This window comes from Peromyscus eremicus, chromosome 4, assembly GCF_949786415.1.
Source record: "Peromyscus eremicus chromosome 4, PerEre_H2_v1, whole genome shotgun sequence".
Taxonomy (NCBI): Eukaryota; Metazoa; Chordata; class Mammalia; order Rodentia; family Cricetidae; genus Peromyscus; species Peromyscus eremicus.
The window spans coordinates 6,616,784-6,636,077 of NC_081419.1; the positions used below are offsets into that span (position 1 = coordinate 6,616,784).

The 19,294-nt window shown below is 52.7% G+C and overlaps 1 protein-coding gene across 1 annotated transcript; it reads left to right on the forward strand.

Moving 5' to 3' along the window:
• Positions 1–222: 222 nt before the first annotated feature.
• On the forward strand, positions 223–12,301 carry St6galnac4 (ST6 N-acetylgalactosaminide alpha-2,6-sialyltransferase 4). The gene is made up of 6 exons (XM_059260069.1): positions 223–369; positions 722–822; positions 2,416–2,601; positions 6,889–7,301; positions 8,469–8,576; positions 10,103–12,301. Exons 2-6 carry the CDS (start codon positions 811–813, stop codon positions 10,290–10,292), a joined length of 909 nt encoding a protein of 302 aa, XP_059116052.1. The 5' UTR covers positions 223–369; positions 722–810; the 3' UTR covers positions 10,293–12,301.
• Positions 12,302–19,294: the final 6,993 nt, after the last annotated feature.

Below are 19,294 nucleotides of genomic sequence, written 5' to 3' on the forward strand. Positions count from 1 at the left end.
CATTGCATGGTGGCTCAGACCTTCTGGAGATCTTGTCCTCTTTCTCCCATGCCCTTGGCGCACACCGAGTAGGGTGGGATGCTAAAGTAGACAGGCCCCGCCCCCACCAGCCCGGAGGTCTCGGAGACCACCACGCTCCGCCCGCCTCCGCTGCGTAGACCCCGCCCCCTGTGCGCAAAGCCTCCGCCCCTCCGCCAGGCCCCGCCCCTGCCCCCGGGCTGCGCTGCTCGAGCTTCCATCCAGCAGAAGCTGCGCCCGCAGCACCGCCTCCCACCGGGGCCGGTTCCAGGCCCTCTAGTCGGGCCCACTGGACATGGAGCTCCGAGCAGCGCATCGTGAGCCCCCAGCGCGCCCCAATCTGCCCGTCTGGTTAGCGCGCAGCTTGGGGAGGGGACGGTGGAATCTAGCAGGGTGATAACTCCACATCCTGGCCGCCCCAGGCCTCTCCATTGCACCGCGGTAGAGAGGTGGGATGCATGGGGAAGAAATCCCTGCTCCTGGCTTTCTTTGCCTGCCTTTGACCGAATGGGTGACCTTGGGCCGAGAGCGCCTCCTCTTTGCCTGTCCTTCCCCATCTGCACAATGGCATTGGTTTGGCAGGGTCTCTGAACCCACATCCTTTAGGATGGGGCATGTTGTCGCATGCTTGGAGACTTTAAGGCTATTGGTTCCTGGGCCCGTTTGCCTTGACCTGGATCTGTACCCTCTTCCCTTGCCTCAGTTTCCCTCACATCATAGGACCAGCTTCCAGCCTTTCCCATCCCAAGCTCTGGAGACAGCAGCCTCCGGACTGCTGAGGGCGCAGACAGCATGAAGGCCCGGGTAAGTGACATGGTAGAGAGAACGCTCGCTGGGGATTTGGGGGCAACCTGGGCAGAGCTGCGCAGCCACCTTCCCATGCCAGGAGTTATAGTGGGCCTCCCCATCCCTTTTGGTGCTGCGGATGGAACTCAGAGCCATGCACATGCTGAGCACACCCGAACAGAGCCCCACCCACAGCCCCGCTGGGCGCCCCTGGGCGCCCCTGTGCCACCCCTGCTCCTGAGTCTTTGTGACCCCAGGCGAGTGACTTCCGGTTCCCCTTTTGGTTTCACTTTTTGCTCTTCTCACCTGAAATGGAAGTAAGGGTACAATGTCACTCTTGGAGGGGATGAGACTGCATGATGGTGAGCCCCTTGAATGTTGGGGTGGGGAGATTTAATCACTGCCTGAGTCAAGGTCACTGGTCCCTTGTGGGCAGGGGACCAATTGCTATGCAGAGCCCGAAGCCTGGGGGCTGTGAACCCTGTCTCCTGGACAGCTGGCCACACAGAGAAGACTTATTTTTAGAAGCTGATGTGGCTTGTGGACAGACAAGGAAGGGTGGGCCCCTGGCAGGATGTGCCAGGGGCTGTTCCGCACCTCTGGTTTCTGGGCATACTGGCCAGCTCTTAGTGCCTCCTCTGGAATGGCCCTGGCCTAGAAAATCGTAGCTGCGAGAGTCACGGGTATGAAGATGATGGCCCAGCAGACAGTGACCTGAGGCAGGACTCCTTCAAAGCTTGCTGGGCATTTCCAGTGAGTGCGTAGGTAGCCACCCGAGGTGACAGAGCCAGAGGGTTATCTCCAGTGGCCTTTGGTGTATCATTTCTAGAATTTAGAGTGACCGAGCAGAAACAAGCGTTCCAACCTTTGAAAACATATTCCTGTTTGTTTTTGGTTATTGAGACAGAATCTCAGTCTGTAGCCTGGACTAGCCTGGAACTCACTGTGTAGCCCAGGTTAGCCTCAAACTTGTAGGTCCTGCCTCAGGCAAGGGATGAGCTGCCATGCTTGGAGATATCTATCTAATCTATCTAGATGATGGGTGGTTGAGAGGCATCCTGCGTGAGCTCTTGGGACCTGGTACAAGTGCAGAATGCTCTTGTCCCCACTCAGCCTCCTTTCCATCCCTTGAAGGCATTTCTTAAAAGATGCCTTCCCCCAAGTCCCCATCCACCTCCTATACTGCCCACTCAGATCCTAGCCAAGGGGACACACTGGGCCAGCTGGGGGCAGGCGGGCGGGCGGGGTGATGGAGGTGGGGCCCTGAGGGCAGCACTAGCCCGGGCTGAAGGCCGTCGAGACCCCAGACTGCAGAGTGTATCTGGGTTCTGGGTGAGAATTTGGGGTTCTGCAATTTGGATTTACGACTCCAGCCTGTACCCCGCACCCTTGTGTGTGGCCTTGAGCAGTATGTAGGCTTCATCCCAAGTGGGTGTCCTGACCTGGAAGAGGGCCTTTAGAGAGTTACCTGTAGTTTCAAGGGCCAAGAGCTAGGCCTCCCTGAAGAAGGTCTCATCAACAGAGATTGAGTTCTACTGGAGAGGTTCTACACAGGGAGGCTGGGTGCTCTCCACAAGCACCCCACAGGCCCATGACCACTGTCTCTTTCAGGGCCGCCTTCTGCTCCTCGTACTGTGCACCTTGGCATTCTCCGCTGTCTACATCTTCCTGTGCTGCTGGGCCTGCCTGCCCCTCTGCCTGGCAACCTGCCTGGACCGCCGCCTCCCTGTGGCACCCAGACCCACTGTGCCAGGGCCCCTGCACTTCAGTGGCTACAGCAGCGTGCCAGACGGAAAGGTGAGTCAGCCGGGAAATGCTAAGGAGGCCTGCGTGTCCCCAGCTCTGGGGAACACTGAGAACTGGGCAGCTAGCAAGGCGGCCTCGACTCTGAGCACGAAGTCTCTGCTCACCAGCCACTGTGTGACTTCTGCCAGTCACTTGACCGACCTCTCTGAGCACTCAAGGAGGAAGTATGGTTTGCACTAAGCAGACGCTGCCTGGCTACTTCCAGCTACATGCTGGGATGAAAGGGTAGCTGCCCACTTGGGACTGCCGTGTGTGTCAGTGTATACCTGTGTACCTTTAGACTTCTGTGTCTCCACACCGTATGCTCAGCAAACATGGCTTGGCCCCTGCACTGTACCTGTCATTGTGTGGCAGCTGAGGGTAAAGAGCCAACACAGGTCAAGGTTATGTGTGGTCCCAGGACTCACGAGACAGGGACACTGGAGTCCAAGAGTGACAAGACACCCGTGGCTCCTGTCCCCATAGTTGCTGTACCTGGTGTGGCAAAGGGACATTCCCATCCTTGACCTCATAGCGGGGACCCTGTGTGTCACCCACTTTCAGCAGCTTCCTGACTCCATCTCATCTAGTTCTTGACGCTGAAATTCTTTCTTGGTTGGGTGGCTCTTAGTCGGCCCCAGGGGCATGCTTAGCGCTGGCTTGCTGGAGACGTGTGGGTCCTCATCCCTCGGAGTCTCTGCCACCTCGTCATCTGTATAGGACCATTCCCGCCTGTGTTGGGCCGCTTCGAGATTCAAAGGGTGACTGGCAGACGTGGGCAGAGCTGATGAAGGGTGGAAGTTGCTGGGGTGGGCCGGGGCTGTAGCTCAGTCTAGAGTGTTGCTTGTGAGCAAGGTTGGGTGCTAGGTTCAATCCCCATGATCCCAAAGCAAACCAAACCAAAGCATAAAACTCCTGGGGGTGTTAACTCTCCACTCCCCCAGGATGGCCAAGTGGGACAAATGCCAGGTGTGCTGGGTGGACACTGTCCAGGCTGCCATGATGTGACCAGAGTTCTTTAGACACTTAGGCCTCACAGAACATTTTCTTTTCGTGCGCACGTGCGTGTGTGTGCTCTGTGTGTGTGAGTGTGTGTGTGTGTGTGTGTGTGTGTGTGTGCTGTGTGTGTGTGTAGAGGTCAGCCTTGGGTTTTGTTTCTCAGATGTTGTCCACCTTTATTTATTTTATTTTATTTTTGAGACAGGGTCTCTCACTACCTGGAATTAAGTCAGCTAGACTGGCTAGTGAGTCTTAGGGATCTACCTGTCTCTGCCCCCCGTAGTGCTGGGATTACTGACTCATGCCATGGTGCCCAGCTCATGCACTTACTTACCCTCCCTCCCTCCCTCCCTCCCTCCCTCCCTCCCTTCCTTCCTTCCTTCCGCAAGGACTGGAGATTGAACTCAGGTCCTTATTTCGCCACGGAGCACTCTCCCCAGCCTCCTTTATTTTTCTTAGTGGAAAATCCAGATATGGAATGTCAACAGAGGTACTTTTTACACACTTGTAATAGTGAACAGAACTTAAGGTCTTGCGAGGGCCAGTGCAAGGATACTTGATGGAGCTGATGGTGACAGGGATCAGAATAAACGTCTCCCCATGGCCAGGACAGGCTCAGACTGATGGCACCACAAGGAAGTCCTTTTGTCCTTTTTGATGTTTTCTGTTCTTTCAGGAGAGGGTCTCATACAGCCCTGGCAGCCTGGAACCCGCTGGGTGGCAGATGTCTTTGAGCTGATCCTCAGGCCACAGGCTCAAGTGCTGGGATTACAGGCTTGCCCTACCCTGCCTGGTCTAGAATGCCTTTTTTTTTTTTTTTTTAAACACTGTGGTACAGAAAATATGAGTTCTTAAATCAACATTTTATCAAATAAAAAAAGAAATGTACCTGAGTGGTATTTCACAATGTCTTTTATTGAGTGGAATTAATGTCCCTGTATCTTTCACATGCCTCTATAAACGTGAGTTCCTGCAGGTGAGGGCCCAGCCTTTCCCTGGGAGCCGTGACACTTGACTGTTTGTGCCTAACACAGTGGAGCCAGTGGCCCTCTGGGCTTGAGGTCTGTGTGGTGGCTCACATCTGTTGTCCCCACACTCGAGTCCCATGTCAGTCTCTATATATCAAGGCCTCATCTCAAAAGAGGTGGGGCAGGATGGGGGAAATGGCTGCCATGAAGTGTGTGCCATGCAACTGTAAGGACCAGAGTGTGGGCCCCAAAACCCACAAAAAAGCTAGGTTGGCGTGGTAGCTTGCTGTGATCCCTTCTTTGGGGAGGCAGAGGTGGGACCCCAGGGTAAGATAGTTAGTCAGACTAGCCAAAGCAGGCTTCTTAGTGTGTTACCACTGAGACCTTATCTCATTATACATGGTGGAGAATGACCAACGAAGACAATCTATATCAACCTCAGCCTCCACATGGGTGTGAATCCACACATGTAAACACCCATGAGAGGAAACACATGAAATCGGCTTTAATAAACTACAGTTTGTAAAAGAATTCACCATTATAAGTGTACAGTTCAAGGGAGCTTTTTTTGTTATAGACAAGGTCTCACCATATAGCCCTGGCTGGCCTCAGACTCACAGAGATCCACCTGCCTCTGCCTCCCCAGTGCTGGGACTAATGGCGTGTGCCCTCACACCCAGACAGTGAGTCTTGACAGAAGTAGAACATGAACAGCCCTCCCTATGGTGACGTGGAACTTTCCGGTCACTCCCGAAAGCTCTCTCACGGCCTTTTGCAGCCATGTCTGGCTTTTAGAAACGCTAGGGCAGGCCTGAAGCTTGGAGAGGCATTTTTCCATTCCACTGTGTTCTAGCCTGCTGACGTTGGCAGCCTGTCCCCAAGACCACCCTGTCCCCCAGCTCCTCATTCCTTGTGTCTTTTCTATTGTATTCTCACACCCACTTCACAGATGGGAGGCGACATGCCCTGCCCTGGAGCCAGGATTTAGGCTGGGGAACCAGACTGCCAAAGCTGTCATGGGCTGGCCATGGAAGACCCCTCTTACCGAAAACCCTCCTGTCATAAACTGGGTGCAGTGTGGGTTGGGCTTGGACAGGCCGGGAGGGCCTTAGGTGGCGCTGCGTTGGCTTAACAAACACTTGCCTGGCACCAGGCTTGTGCCAGAGGCCATTCTAAGAGCCTTATAAATGTTTGTTCCTGTAGCCTTAACAAGGTCCCAATAGTGTAGGGCCTTTTTAAGGCCTTGGGGACAGCAGCAGTGCTACCTATAGCTGATAAGGAAGCTCGGGAAAGTTATTTTCCCATGCCTAGCTTGCCAAGTGGGCAAACTTTGGTCTTTGGAGGCAGACGTGGTGGTTGCCCTCTCTATATAGTTCCTGCGTTTGTGAAGCTGAACAGGAGAAGCGCCACAAGTTCAAGGCACATCTAAGCAACAAAGTGAGACTTCATATCACAAATGAAAACTGGGACCAGCCAGGGCCTAATGGAAGCACTTATTATAGAGTTCTACCCTGGGACCCACACGGTGGAAGCAGAGAACTGACTCACGCAAGTTGTCCCTGGATCGTCACATGTATACTATGGCACTTGCTCCCCCCTTCCCCCCCCCCCGCCGCTGCCCCCGCCCCCCCAAAAAACAAAAAACCCTAGGGTCTGGTGAGGTGGTTCACTTGGTAAAAGTGATCAGTGGGCAAGCCTGAGGACCAGAGATCAGTCTCTAGCATCCATGTAAGATCCAGGTGCCAGGCCGGGTGGTGGTGGTGGCGGCGGCGCATGCCGCCTTTAATCCCAGCATTGGGGAGGCAGAGCCAGGCGGATCTCTGTGAGTTCGAGACCAGCCTGGTCTGCACAGCAAGATCCAGGACAGGCACCAAAACTGCACAGAGAAACCCTGTCTCGAAAAACCATTAAAAGAAAAAAAAAAAAAAAGAGTGGGTGCCTGGCATGTATCTGTAATCCTGGGCTGGGAGGCAGACACGGGAAGCTCTCTGGAGCTGCCTAGTCAGCCAGTGTAGCAGAATTGGCAAGACCCTGGTTCAGTGAGAGACTCTGTCTCAAAAAAATAAATAGTGATTAAGGAAGATACTCAGTGTCAACCTCTGACCGGCCCCCCACACACATACACAGATGTATGCAAGCACACCCACCCCTGTGCACGCACGTATGTACATACACAAAATTTAAAAACGGAGACAAACAAAAACCAGTAACTCTTAGTCCTTGGAACTGATCCAACTATCGGGCAGGTTAGTGGGTGTGATGGGGACAGGTGGGACAAGTGGGTGGCAGCCGGCGTTGAGGTTTTCTGACCTTTCTCTATTTTCCTCTGCAGCCCCTTGTCCGAGAGCTTTGCCACAGCTGTGCAGTGGTGTCCAGCTCTGGCCAGATGCTGGGTTCAGGCCTGGGTGCCCAGATCGATGGTGCCGAGTGCGTGCTACGCATGAACCAGGCGCCCACCGTGGGCTTTGAGGAGGACGTGGGCCAGCGCAGCACCTTGCGCGTGATCTCGCACACAAGCGTGCCATTGCTTCTGCGCAACTACTCACACTATTTCCAGCAGGCCCAGGACACGCTGTACGTGGTGTGGGGGCAGGGCAGGCACATGGACCGGATGCTGGGCGGCCGCACCTACCGCACGTTGCTGCAGCTCACCAAGATGTACCCGGGCCTGCGGGTGTACACCTTCACTGAACGCATGATGGCCTACTGTGACCAGATCTTCCAGGAGGAGACGGGCAAGAACCGGTGAGCCGGGGACCCCTGGCACCTGGGGCTTGTCTTCTCTGAGAGCCTCTTTGTGCCAGGAAATGCTTTCAGATTGGAGGTGGCCTCTGAGGTCTGTTCCAGATAACTGAAGTAAGAGTTAACGTCAGAACAGCCGCCGTCAGGCTGGGGATGCGGCTCCATTGGCAGAGTTTGCCTAGCATGCCCGAGGTCCTGGGTTCCATCCCCAGCACAGAATAAACTAACCTCCGTAATCCCAGTACTCATGAGGTAGAGGCAGGATGGTCAGGAGTTCAAGGGCATCTTCAGGTACTTAGGGAGTTTGGTTGAGGTAAGCCTGGGCTACACGAGAATCTCAAAAATGAGCAAAAAAAAAAACCCCGACTCAGGCCCTGAGCTAAGCACTCTGCATCAGACACCTCTTTAATACCTCATTCAAAAGGGCCCTCAGGATTCCCCATGGGACCTCACCTACATGCCTCGCCCCAACCCCCATCCCCAGATGTTTACACTGTCATAGCTAGAGTTCCTTCTGCCTAGAATATTCTAAAATTTCCCATGGTCTAGAGGACCGACCACCTCCTCTGAAGGAGTGGCCTGCCCCTGTGTTCTGCATCCCACGCCCTTCCCAGGCTCTTAGGGGCTCTCGCCATTAGACATCACTTTGTTTATGTTTTCTCCGTCAGAGTGTTAGCACTAGGTGGGGCAGGTGCTGGTTGTACTCAGCCTGAATGGGGGAGCCAGCCTGCACCCTCAAAGGGCGTGACCCTCTGCTTGGGGCTGCCACAGCACCTTTGATCCAGGTGGGATGGGGAGGGCATGGGCAAGGCTAGCGTGTTCCCCCATGAAAGCCACCTGGAAGTCTCCCCATTTCACAGCTGCGTCACTAAGGCTGAGTTCCAGGAGTGAGTCAGGTTTCCTACAGCAGAGGCGGGGCTCTCCAGCAGACTCCATCACTTTTACCAACTGTGCTCTCATGCCCTGGGGTCTCCCCAGGCCCAGGCACATCATCAGCTTGGGTAGCAAGACTGATCAGACTTGGGTTCGTGTGCAGCTTCACCTCTGACCCACTGCTGACCTCAGGCTGCCTCGCTGCCTCTTCCCCATCCTCCCCAGGACCCCTTTCTGGCTGTCAGGTGGGGAGCAGGGGTGTCAGAGGGACCACTGACCATGTCCCGTTCTCCCCAGGAGGCAGTCAGGCTCCTTCCTCAGCACTGGTTGGTTCACCATGATCCTGGCCCTGGAGCTGTGTGAGGAGATCGTGGTCTACGGGATGATCAGTGACAGCTACTGCAGGTCAGAACCGGTTCCCAGGCTGGGGGAGGGGGGCCACGAAGCCTTGAGCCAGAGGGTCTGTGAGCTCTGAGGGCTTCATGATGGGTGACGTAGGCACAGACACCCCCAAGTGCAGACCTTTGGGGAAAAGTGTAGCCTCTAGCTGGGCATAGTCATCCTACTTAGGAGGTGGAGGGGGTAGAATTAGGAACAGGGCCAGCCTTGGCTCCACATCAAGTTCAAGGCTAGCCCTCTTTTTGAGAGCCTCTCAAAAAACTCAAGCAGAAACCAAGACTTGTACTTTTCTCAGAAGGTTGTTGAGCTATCAGAACAGGCGCGTCTAAGCTTGTGACATTGCAACATCGTCATCTACAAAGTTCACACTTAAGAACCACGTCATCACCGATGGTGGTGGCGGCACACATCCTTAATCCCAGCACAAGCACGGCTACACAGAGAAACCCTTGTCTCAACAAACAAACAAACAAGAACCATTCCATCAAGTTTAAAAGAGGGGCTGGTGGACTGGCTCAGGGGGTAACAGCACTTGCTGCCCAGCTCAACAGCCTGAGTTCAGTTCCCAGGACCCACATGTCAGGAGGAGAGAACAGACTCTCAATGTATCTGCTGACCTCCACTTGTTCTCTGTGTCAGGTTCTTGTCCACACACAAACACAAAAAATGCAAAAAAAAATTAACATTTTTAAGTTGCCAAAAAAGATTTGGCAAAAATGGGCCTTGAGTTGGACCCACCTGATGGAGTAATCTTTAAAAGTGTTGCCCATCCCCCTTGGAGCCTATTTTTTTAAAAGATTTATTTACTTTATGTCTGCTCTGTCTACATGTACAACTTTATGCCAGCAGAGGGCATCAGATCCCACTGTAGACGGCTGTGAGCCACCATGTGGTTGCTGGGAATTGAACTCAGGACCTCTGGAAGAGCAGCCAGTGCTCTTAACTCTCCAGCCCCGCGTATATCTATTTTAAGAAAACACCACAGATAGGTTTAGTTGCAGGATTACTTAAGTACTGTGAGTTCAGATGTGAAATGGAATTGTATTGTGACCATGTTACTTTATTATATTTCAATATTACTATAACTAAGGAGTTTGGGAAAGGCCACAGGTTTCACTCTCTTCCCTTCAGAACCTATGCCTTGGGCATATGGGAGAGAGGGTGAGAGGGTGGCCCCTGCCATGGCTGGCCCACAAAGTGCCTCCAGGCAGGGGCTGTGCAGAGCCAGTGGCTCTGGGCATGGGAGTTGGGCACCACTCTTCGAGAACTCATCCTTTGAGTGACCTGCTCTCCCTGGAGCTGCATGCCCCACTCAGTTCTCCAGAAGGACTGGTAAGGCTCAGGCATGCTTCTCTATCCGGTCACCCAACTTGCAAGAAGCAGTTTCTGAGTTTTGGCCACTGGGCTCCACACCTGCTGGCCTCCTGCCTGCTGGCCAGATGTGGATGTCCCAGCAGCTGAGGCACAGTCCTGGAGGCGGGCGGCTCTGAGGTCCCATGTCTGTCCCACCTGACCCTATTCCCTCCCAACAGTGAGAAGAGCCCTCCCTCCGTGCCTTACCACTACTTTGAGAAGGGCCGGCTGGACGAGTGTCAGATGTACCTTTTGCATGAGAGGGCACCACGGAGCGCCCATCGCTTCATCACCGAGAAGGCCGTGTTCTCCCGCTGGGCCAAGAAAAGGCCCATCGTCTTCGCCCACCCCTCCTGGAGGGCCGAGTAGTTCCCGTTGCCAGTGGCCACCAGGCCTCGTCAGGCCTGCAGCCCATTCGAGGCCGCCACACTCCATTATGAACACTTTTTTTTTATGACTCTCGCCTTCTGCCTGATGCCAGGTGGAACCTGGGGTCTCTGTTACCCTAGGCTGGGTATACTTGGAGAAATCTTGGGCCTTGTGACTTGAAGGGGAGTCAGGAAGGTGCCATTTTATACCACCCCTGCTCCTTGGCAAATCCACGTCTTCATCTTGGGGTCCTTCCTGCCTCCAGGGCGTTCAAGTGGCCTTTGCCCTGGGGCCGATGGACCCCCCTCACCAGCATCATGACTTTGTGCCAGTCTTGATCTTTCCTCTACCTGTCCCTGTCCACACGGTGCCACGTTCTTGGGCTGGTGGCCCTGGTTGGTGCAGCGTGGAGCCTGGGATTTGATGGGCACAAGGGTCTTTGAGCATCAGCCTCCCAGCTCTGTCTCAGGAGTGTGCCAGTAAATGCATATTTTCTGGACATGGTGTCTAGTGTGGTAACCGATGTGGGGTGGGGGTTAGGACACAGACCTGGAGCATGTTCACTGAGGGCAGACAGCCCTCCAGCCCTTGTCTAGGCCCACAGACACCTGCTCTTTCAGGCCAGGTCTGACCACAGGATGATGCTGGCCCAGGAAAGCTCCCTTTGTCCCAGGCAGGCACAGAGCAGGGCCTGGGAGGGCTCAGGGTGAGAAAGAAACCCTACCCAACGTTGCTTTCCTGTCCCATGAGTCCGATTCCAAAACCTGCCAGTCAAACTGCCTGTTAACTCTGCAGCTCAGAGTGGGTGCTGTGTGGAAGGACGTGAACTTCTCTTTTCTTGCCCTTGAAGTACTGACACAGCCACCTTCCTGCTGTTAATGATGGTGTGACACCACCCTGAGGAGGGAGCTGGTGCTTATTACAGATGAGGTAGCCCAGGCTAGCTTTGGTGAGGTGGCTGAGCTGGGAGGCTGTCAAGCCTGGGAGCTCACTTACCCCCGCCTCCTTCCCCCTTTGGACGACTGAGGGATGGAACCCTGGATTTAGCTCTTGGCTTCAGAGCTCAGGACACTCTGGGTATGACCTGTGCAGTCCCCACAGCCCTGGGCTTCGTTTAGTCTCTCCGGCTACAAACTTAAAATTCTTTATAGTGTTAGGTTTTAGTTTTTAACAAGGAACCTCTCACTGAGATATTGTACTGGATCCCACAAATGACAGAGCCCGTCCTGCTGAGGACTCTGATGGCCTAGCCCTCTCTCCCTCTTACCCATTTCCTCAGGAGTGACTGGAGACCTGGCGCCTGGCCCACAGCACTGCCCTTGTCCCTGTGTATCCTGTGCCAGGTGGCCCGGAAGCCTTCTCATAAGTAGGAGGAGGGGAAAGGGGGAGCTCTGAGCCAGGCATGCAGGCTGGATGCCAAGGCACTTCCGCAGGCCTGGCAGTGCTAAGGGGGGGAGGTGAGGAGTGGGTGAGATGGAGGACCCGGGCAGCAGGCTCGACTCCACTCTGGCTCCACGGCTCCACTCTCTGATCTATGGCTCTGGTTCATTAGAACCTTTTTGGGTCTCAGTTTCCCCATCGATTAAAAAAAAAAAGAGATCGAGTAATTCCTACCTCACAAGATTGCATGAGTTCAGAGATGCTGGGCTGTCTCTGGAGCTTAAACACTGTTAGCTGGGCAGTGATGACGCACACCTTTGATCCCAGCACTCAAGAGGCTGAGGCAGGAGGATCTCTGAGTTCAAGGCCAACCTGGGCTACAGAATGAGTTCCAGGAAAGGCGCCAAAGCTACACAGAGAAACCTTGTCTTAAAACAAACAAATAACAAAAAATACTGTTCTTATCTTAATGAGAGAGGTAATTCTGGAGCCATTATGAGTATCTGTGGCCCAGAACACAGATCTAGGTTACCCCAAATTCCATGTTCCAATGTGGAAGCAGTTTCTTGAAGTTTTGTAATTTCACAGGACAAAGTCATAAATCAAGGCGAGTTTAAAATACATCGCGCGCCGGGCGGTGGTGGCGCATTGCCTTTAATCCCAGCACTTGGGAGGCAGAGGCAAGCGGATCTTTGTGAGTTCAAGGCCAGCCTGGTCTACAGAGCGAGTTCCAGGAAAGGCACAAATCTACACAGAGAAACCCTGTCTCGAAAAACCAAAATAAATAAATAAATAAATAAATAAATAAAACCAAAATAAATAAATAAATAAATAAATAAATAAATAAAATAAAATAAAATAAAATAAAATACAATGCTTGGTGCATCAGAGAGGCAGTCACAGCAAGATGGGGGAAGCCCTCCTATAGGCCTGAGATGTTATCTGATGGCGTTCTTAGCTTTTGAGTTGGTAGGAGCTCATGATCTGCTAAGTTAATAGCTTTCAAAGGTTTTTATCTATTAGTTACAGGATGGTAGAATAAAGATATGCAAGGAATCGCTGTTTCCAGCCAAAGCGAGCCCAAGATAAAGCGAGTTCTGGCCTCTGGGCGGTCTCTGTAGGCACAGCTGCTTTCCAGTTCTCATTCCCAGTGGGTAGTGGGCCTTCCACCCCAGCTGAGGTCTTCTGACCCGTGCCCTCACCCTGGGTGTTCAGAACCCAGAGACACCCCCCACCCCACCCTTATCCCCCATTCTGGTGGGATTTAGGCTGTATTCCTTCCTGGGAGTCAGTCTTCATATTTTCTAGCCACCAGGAATCGCTGGCCGAATCATTGGGTCCAGCACACAGGAACGCTTCTGTCCTGGCCCTGCCTCCGGGTGAGGTGTTTATTTGCTGGGTTGGCCTGAATAAATTATGTTTCTCAGGAAACTGCCAGCTACTTCCTCCAGGCACACAAAGATGCCCTCTGACAGGTCTGGTTGGTGGAATAGGGTCTAGTGAAGGCTCTCCCGTGATGACAGTGAGGAGCCCCCTCCTTTGCCGCTGTGGGCCTGGCACCTGCTGGAAGGTGAGTAGGGGACAGGAGCCGGGCAAAGCCTTGAGGCGTTGTGGGGGGTCACTCAGGTTTACAGACTCTCTGAGCTTGTGTGTTCTTATCCCTCCTCTGGTTCCTTTGTCTCTCAGTGAACTCACTGGGGACCCACCAACTTCCATTTAAGCCCAGAAAGAAGTGAGGTGGGTCCCACAGCACCAGGGGTCTTAGAACTCCTTTCTCAGGGACCTCTGGCTGGGGTATGCATTTCTCTACGGTGTCTATTCAGGGGAAGAAAGGAACTCCATGCTTACTGGGAACAGCTGGGCACCTCTGTCCAGCCCCTGTCCACAGGGACCTGGGGACCCCAGCACCACGCTCAGAGCTCTGACTCAGTCTCCAGCCTCCTCCTTAGAGATCGAAAGTTGGAGTCCCCAGGCCTGACTTCAGTGAAGCTGAGCACCAATCTGTCTGTGGGTCTGAGATGGTGAGGAAAAGACTCCAGAAAAAGCATAAGAGCACAAAGAAGTTTGCTAAAGGAAGGATTAAGTGTTGCTTAGTGATAGGGTGTTTGCTAGGTACACCTGGGTTCCAGCCCCAACCGTGTGTCGGGGGACCAATTGGTAAACTGCAGGAAGTAGGGGTACCCGTTTGTCACATATATGCCTTCCCTGGGGAGAAAGGACTGAAACTGAGTGAACTCTCTAGGAATGAGGCAGGACTGGTCCCATCCATGAGCCTCTGTTGTGGCTGGGCCAGTTCAGTTCCCCCAGGCTTGGAGTCTGTGTGTCTAACAGCTCAGCGGGCATTAAATAGGCAGGCCTAGATGATCGTCAGCCTCCATGTTCCCCAAGCTGGAACCTGTCACTCCCATGTTCCGGTCTTCTGGAAAGTGGACTTCCAGCCGCTCCCCTGTAACAGGTTCCTTTAGGATTTGGTGAGGGGTGCTTGGAAAGGGCTTAATGCAGAGACTAGCACCCCAACAGGATCTATGTCTTTCTTACAACCCCCCTTTTGTTTCTTTCCTTCCTTTTTCCGAGACGGTTTCCCTGGTAGCCCTCGCTGTCCTGGAACTAGCTCTGTAGACAAGGTTAGCCTCAAATTCAGATCTGTCTGCCTCCTGCCTCCCGAGTGCTGGCATTAAAGGTGTACACCAACTCTTAACCGCATTATTAGTACCACAAAGGGGGCTGTTACTGTTCTTGGGGTCCAGGAAGGGAAGCCAGCCCTCCTAGAACGAGTCCAGAAATCTGACGGGCCTGAGTCCACTCTGCTTTGGTCTGGATCTGGGCTTAAGCATCTCTTCATTTTCAGGGTCCCTAGCAGGGCCTGGGGTAGAGAAGGGCTGTAGTGGGGACAGGAGACTCCCATGACTGGCACAGCCTCCACCCCACTGGCTGTCCTTGCTGGAGAGCCCTCTGGTCTCTGAGTGCCTAGCAGTCAAGTTCATCAGACTGTTCACCCGCCCTTCCTTTCTTTCTCCTCAACCACGCCCACCGTGGTTTCCATTCTGTCCTGCAGGGTGGGGTCAGGAGGCCTGCTGTGCAGGAAGCACTGAAGGTGGGTCCTGGAGAACAGGACTCTGTCCTGCGTCCACTCTGGTTGGGCCGTCTGCTTCCCCACCATGGCTGGAGTCTGGAGTTTATCACACACACGTTTGTTTTTCCTCAATGTTTAATCTATTTTGTGTGTTTTGCCTGCATACACATCTGTGTACCATGTACATGCCTGGTGCCATCAGATGCTGGAAGAGGGCACCCGATCTCCTGAACTGGAGTTACAAACGATTGTGAACCACCATGTGGGGGCTGGGAATCTAACCCAGGTTCTCTGGAAGATCAGCCAGTGCCCTTAACTACTGAGCCGTCTCTCCAACCCCATCACACCTGTTTTAATAATAATAATAAAAATAAAACTGTTATTAACTTCCCAAAGTAGATTTGGCATAGCAGCACATGCTTGCAATCCCAATACTTTGAAAGGGGGCAAGAAGATCAGAAATTCAAGGTCATCTTTGGTCACAAAGCACCCCCCCTCCACCGTAGTAAGACTTTCAAACCAATCAACAAATCACAACTTACTAAATTAATGAAATGCAAACAACTTAGAAGTTTATAAAGTTAAAAGTTATGGCAGCACTCCTACGAACCTCTAGAGCAGAGGTTCTGAACCTGTGGGTCCAGACCCCTTTGGGAGTCTTTCATAGGGGTCACCTAAATCCACCGGAAAACAGATATTTACCTTATGATTCATAAAGGTAGCAAGTTACAGTTATGAAGTAGCAGTGAAAATAATTTTATGGTTGGGTGTTCACCACATGAGAAACTGTACTAAAGGGTTGCAGCCTTAGGAAGGTTGAGAACCACTGAGCTAGGGAGTTACCGCTTCAGTTCCATGTGGACTCTATTCCACACCTTTTATGTGCATTTACTAACATGGTGATTGTATTAAAGGGGGGGTAACAGAAAGAGTAGGAGAAAAGAAAGGGGGGGTTGGGGAGAGCCCACTTGGTAAAGTACTGTGTAGAGCAAGCCTGGGACTTGAGCTTAGCCCTCCGAAATCCCCCCCCCCAAAATCCTGTTCACAACAAGAAAGGGCAAGAGATGGCTGGATCCCTGAGGCTCTCTGGCCAGCCTGAACCCCTGCCTCACCAAGAACAAGGCGGAGTTTCTCTCCGTGTCTTTCCTAGGCACCTAACAAGAAGGCCGAGCAGTGAGGTCAGCCACTGGCTCCACACCGACACCAACGTGAGCACTCCTGAGCACACGCTCACACAAAGCCACAGGTGCAACTCAGTTTTTAAAATTTTAAAGTCCTGGGGCTGGAGAGAGAGAGAGCTCATCAGTTAGGAACACTGGCTGCCCTTGCAGAGGGCTGGCTTCCTTTCCCAACCACCCGATGGCTCACAACCATCTCTAACTCAGGGTCCAGGGGATCCAGTGTCCTCTTCTGACCTCCATGGCACCAAAACACAAGAGATGCACAGACATACATGCAGGCAAAACACCCCTATATATAAAATAAAAATTAAAAACAAAATTTTTAATTATAAATTTTAATTTATTGTATGTGTGTGTACCTGCTTGTCTGCATGTAAATCAAGTGTGTGCTGGTGCCCTCATAGGCCAGGAGAGGGCACCAGCACCCTTGGGGTTTCCTGCCTTAGCCTCCCCAGTAGCGGAGCCGACCAGCCTGTGCCACCACAATCATCCTGAAATAAACCCGAGGTCAGACTCCCGACGTTTGAACCAACATTGGTTCCAGAGTCATGCTGAAACTTCTACCCTGAGAAGGACCATGGTGGTCTCAGAGACCAGGCATTCCAGACATGTTATCATAATGATCAAAGAGTATCTCGTTTCTATCTTTTTATCTTCTTTTGCACCTTCTTTCTTTTTCTTACATTTTATTATTTATTTATTTATTTGGGGGGGGGGAGGTGTGAGAACCCTACAGTGCGCATGTGGAGGTCAGAACAACTTGTGAGAGTGGATTCTCTCCTACCACGTGGGTCCCAGGGACTAAACTCAGGTCATCAGGCTTGGTGGCAATCGCTATTACCTGCTGAGCCATCTCACCAGCCCTGAACCTTTTCTTTTAAAATTGTGATATTCTGATTTTGTGATAGGCTGAGCTGTCTACGTTATATTAGTAAATTAGAACGCACATGGACTCTATGAGCCTCTTGAACTCAATACCCATGCTTACTGTAATGTGCACACCTCCTCAGGGCTCTTAAAACTTTAATCAGCGGTTCGGGCACAGGCTATCTCCTGCCCTTGGCAATGCTGTTTAGGTTTCTTTTGTTTGTGTCCTGGTCACTGTTCTACTGCTGTGCAGAGACACCGTGACCACGGCAACTCTTTTAAAAGAAAGCATTGAATTGGGGGTCTGCTTACAGTTGCAGAGCTTTAGTCCATTTTCATCACGGCTGGGAGCACGGCGTGGTGCTGGAGCAGTAGCTGGGAGCTACAGCCCGATTCACAGATGGGGGCAGGGGTGGAAACGGGGATGAAGAAAACCGATCTTTCCCTTCATCCGGTTTTGTTTTCTGAAACAGCCTCAGCCGCCCAGCCTGCTCTTGACCTTGATATTTAGCTGAGGACAGTCTCGGCCTACTCCATCTCCTCTGTGAGCCACGTGTGTAGCTTTACTTACCTCCCCACATTTCTTCTTTGTACTCCTTAGGTCTCCAAGACTCACCAGCATGGCTGTAGCTTATTAATTGCCCCTGCTGTGTAATATTCCAGTGTGAATATTCCATAATATTTAAAAAAAAACCCTTGCCAGGCAGTGTGGTGTTGCACATTTTTAATTCCAGCACTTGGGAGACAGAGTAGGTAGATCTGAGTTCAAGGCCAGCCTGGTCGACAGAGTGAGTGAGTTCCAGGACGGCCAGGGCTACATAGAGAAATCCTGTCTCAAAAAACCAAACCAGACCAAACAAAACCTTCTGCTCTCCTGCTGCCAGACATCTGGACTATTGCCACTTCTGTCTTTAAACCATGCTGCTGTGAACATCACGTGGCTGAGTAGGTACGTCTGCAGGGACTTCAGGGTACCCAGGGTGTTAAACGGAAATTTTTACTAAGTTGTTTTCCAAAGGGATTGCATAACATGAAGCTCTTCAAACTTGCTTTCTATACTTAAGTGTCCTGTAAATGTCCCAGGCCCCCTCTCCCAGCACGCACACTGACCCCCGTGTCCCAGACCCTCTCCCGGCACGCACACTGACCCCCGTGTCCCAGACCCTCTCCCGGCACGCACACTGACCCCCCGTGTCCCAGCCCCCTCTCCCGGCACGCACACTGACCCCCGTGTCCCAGCCCCCTCTCCCGGCACGCACACTGACCCCCGTGTCCCAGCCCCCTCTCCCGGCACGCACACTGACCCCCTTGCTTCATCTTACCAGCCTCTTAGAACACTATGAGCAGGCTGTGTCTGTGTTTATTTACCCAGTCTCCTAACAGGCTACTTAGGTTGCTTTGGCGCGTGGGTGTGTACATATGTGCATGTCCGTGTGTGTGTGTGTGTGTGTGTGTGTGTGTGTGTGTGTGTGTGTGTAGGTCAAAGGTGAACTTCCAATGCTGTGCTCTCGCTGACCTGGAAGGGTTAGACAGGGTAAGCTAGTCAGAGGGATCTCCCTGTCTTCCTTCACACGCCCAGAGTAATCCCAGCTGGGGTTACAAACACATGGCCTTGGCAGGCAGTGGTGGCGCACACCTTTTATCCCAGCACTCGGGAGGCAGAAGCAGGCGGATCTCTGTGAGTTCGAGGCCAGCCTGGTCTACAGAGCGAGATCCAGGACAGCCAGGGCTACACAGTGAGATCCTGTCTTGAAAAACCAAAACCAAACCAAACCAACAACAAAAACACATGGCATCATGTCTGGCTTACTTGACTATCTCCTCAGCCCTCAAATTGCCTTTTTTAAAATTTATGTGTATGGGTGCTTTGCCTGCATGTCTGTTTACCGCAAATATGTGCAGTGTCCATGGAGGCCAGAAGAGGGCGTCAGACTTCCGAGGTCCTTCAGAAGGGTACCCAGTATTTTTAACTGCTGAGCCATCTCTCCAGTCCCATGTTGCTTCCTTTTAATCGCATAAAATACAATGACTACATGGGGTAGGAGGAAGAGAGTTGAGCCAAGGTCTCCCTATGTCGCCCTGGAACTCACTATGTCTACCAGGCTGGCCTCAAATTTCCAACAATCTTCTCTCCTACTTTCTTAAGTGTTGGGCTCAGAGGCCTGCACCACTAGGCCCAGCAGAAGCTACATTTTGAGACCTCTCCATTTTCCGTCAGTAAGGAAATAAAGCAATGTATCAGGTTGCCCAGGGGTTACTCCTGGGTCTCAAGGTAGAGGAACCAGAGTTCGAGCCCAGTGATCCCCACCTCCTAATCGGAGGTCTTGGTGTCCATACGGGGCGGGGCGTGGGTGTGAGAAATGGAGAAACGGGCCAGACTCGGGATGGCATGGGAGGCTGATGGAGAGCATCCCTCCTCTCTGGCACCTCCCTGGGGCGGGGCCACCCACAGCCGGAGGCTCCGCCCTCCTGCCTGGCCCGGGCCCGTGAGCGTCGGCGCT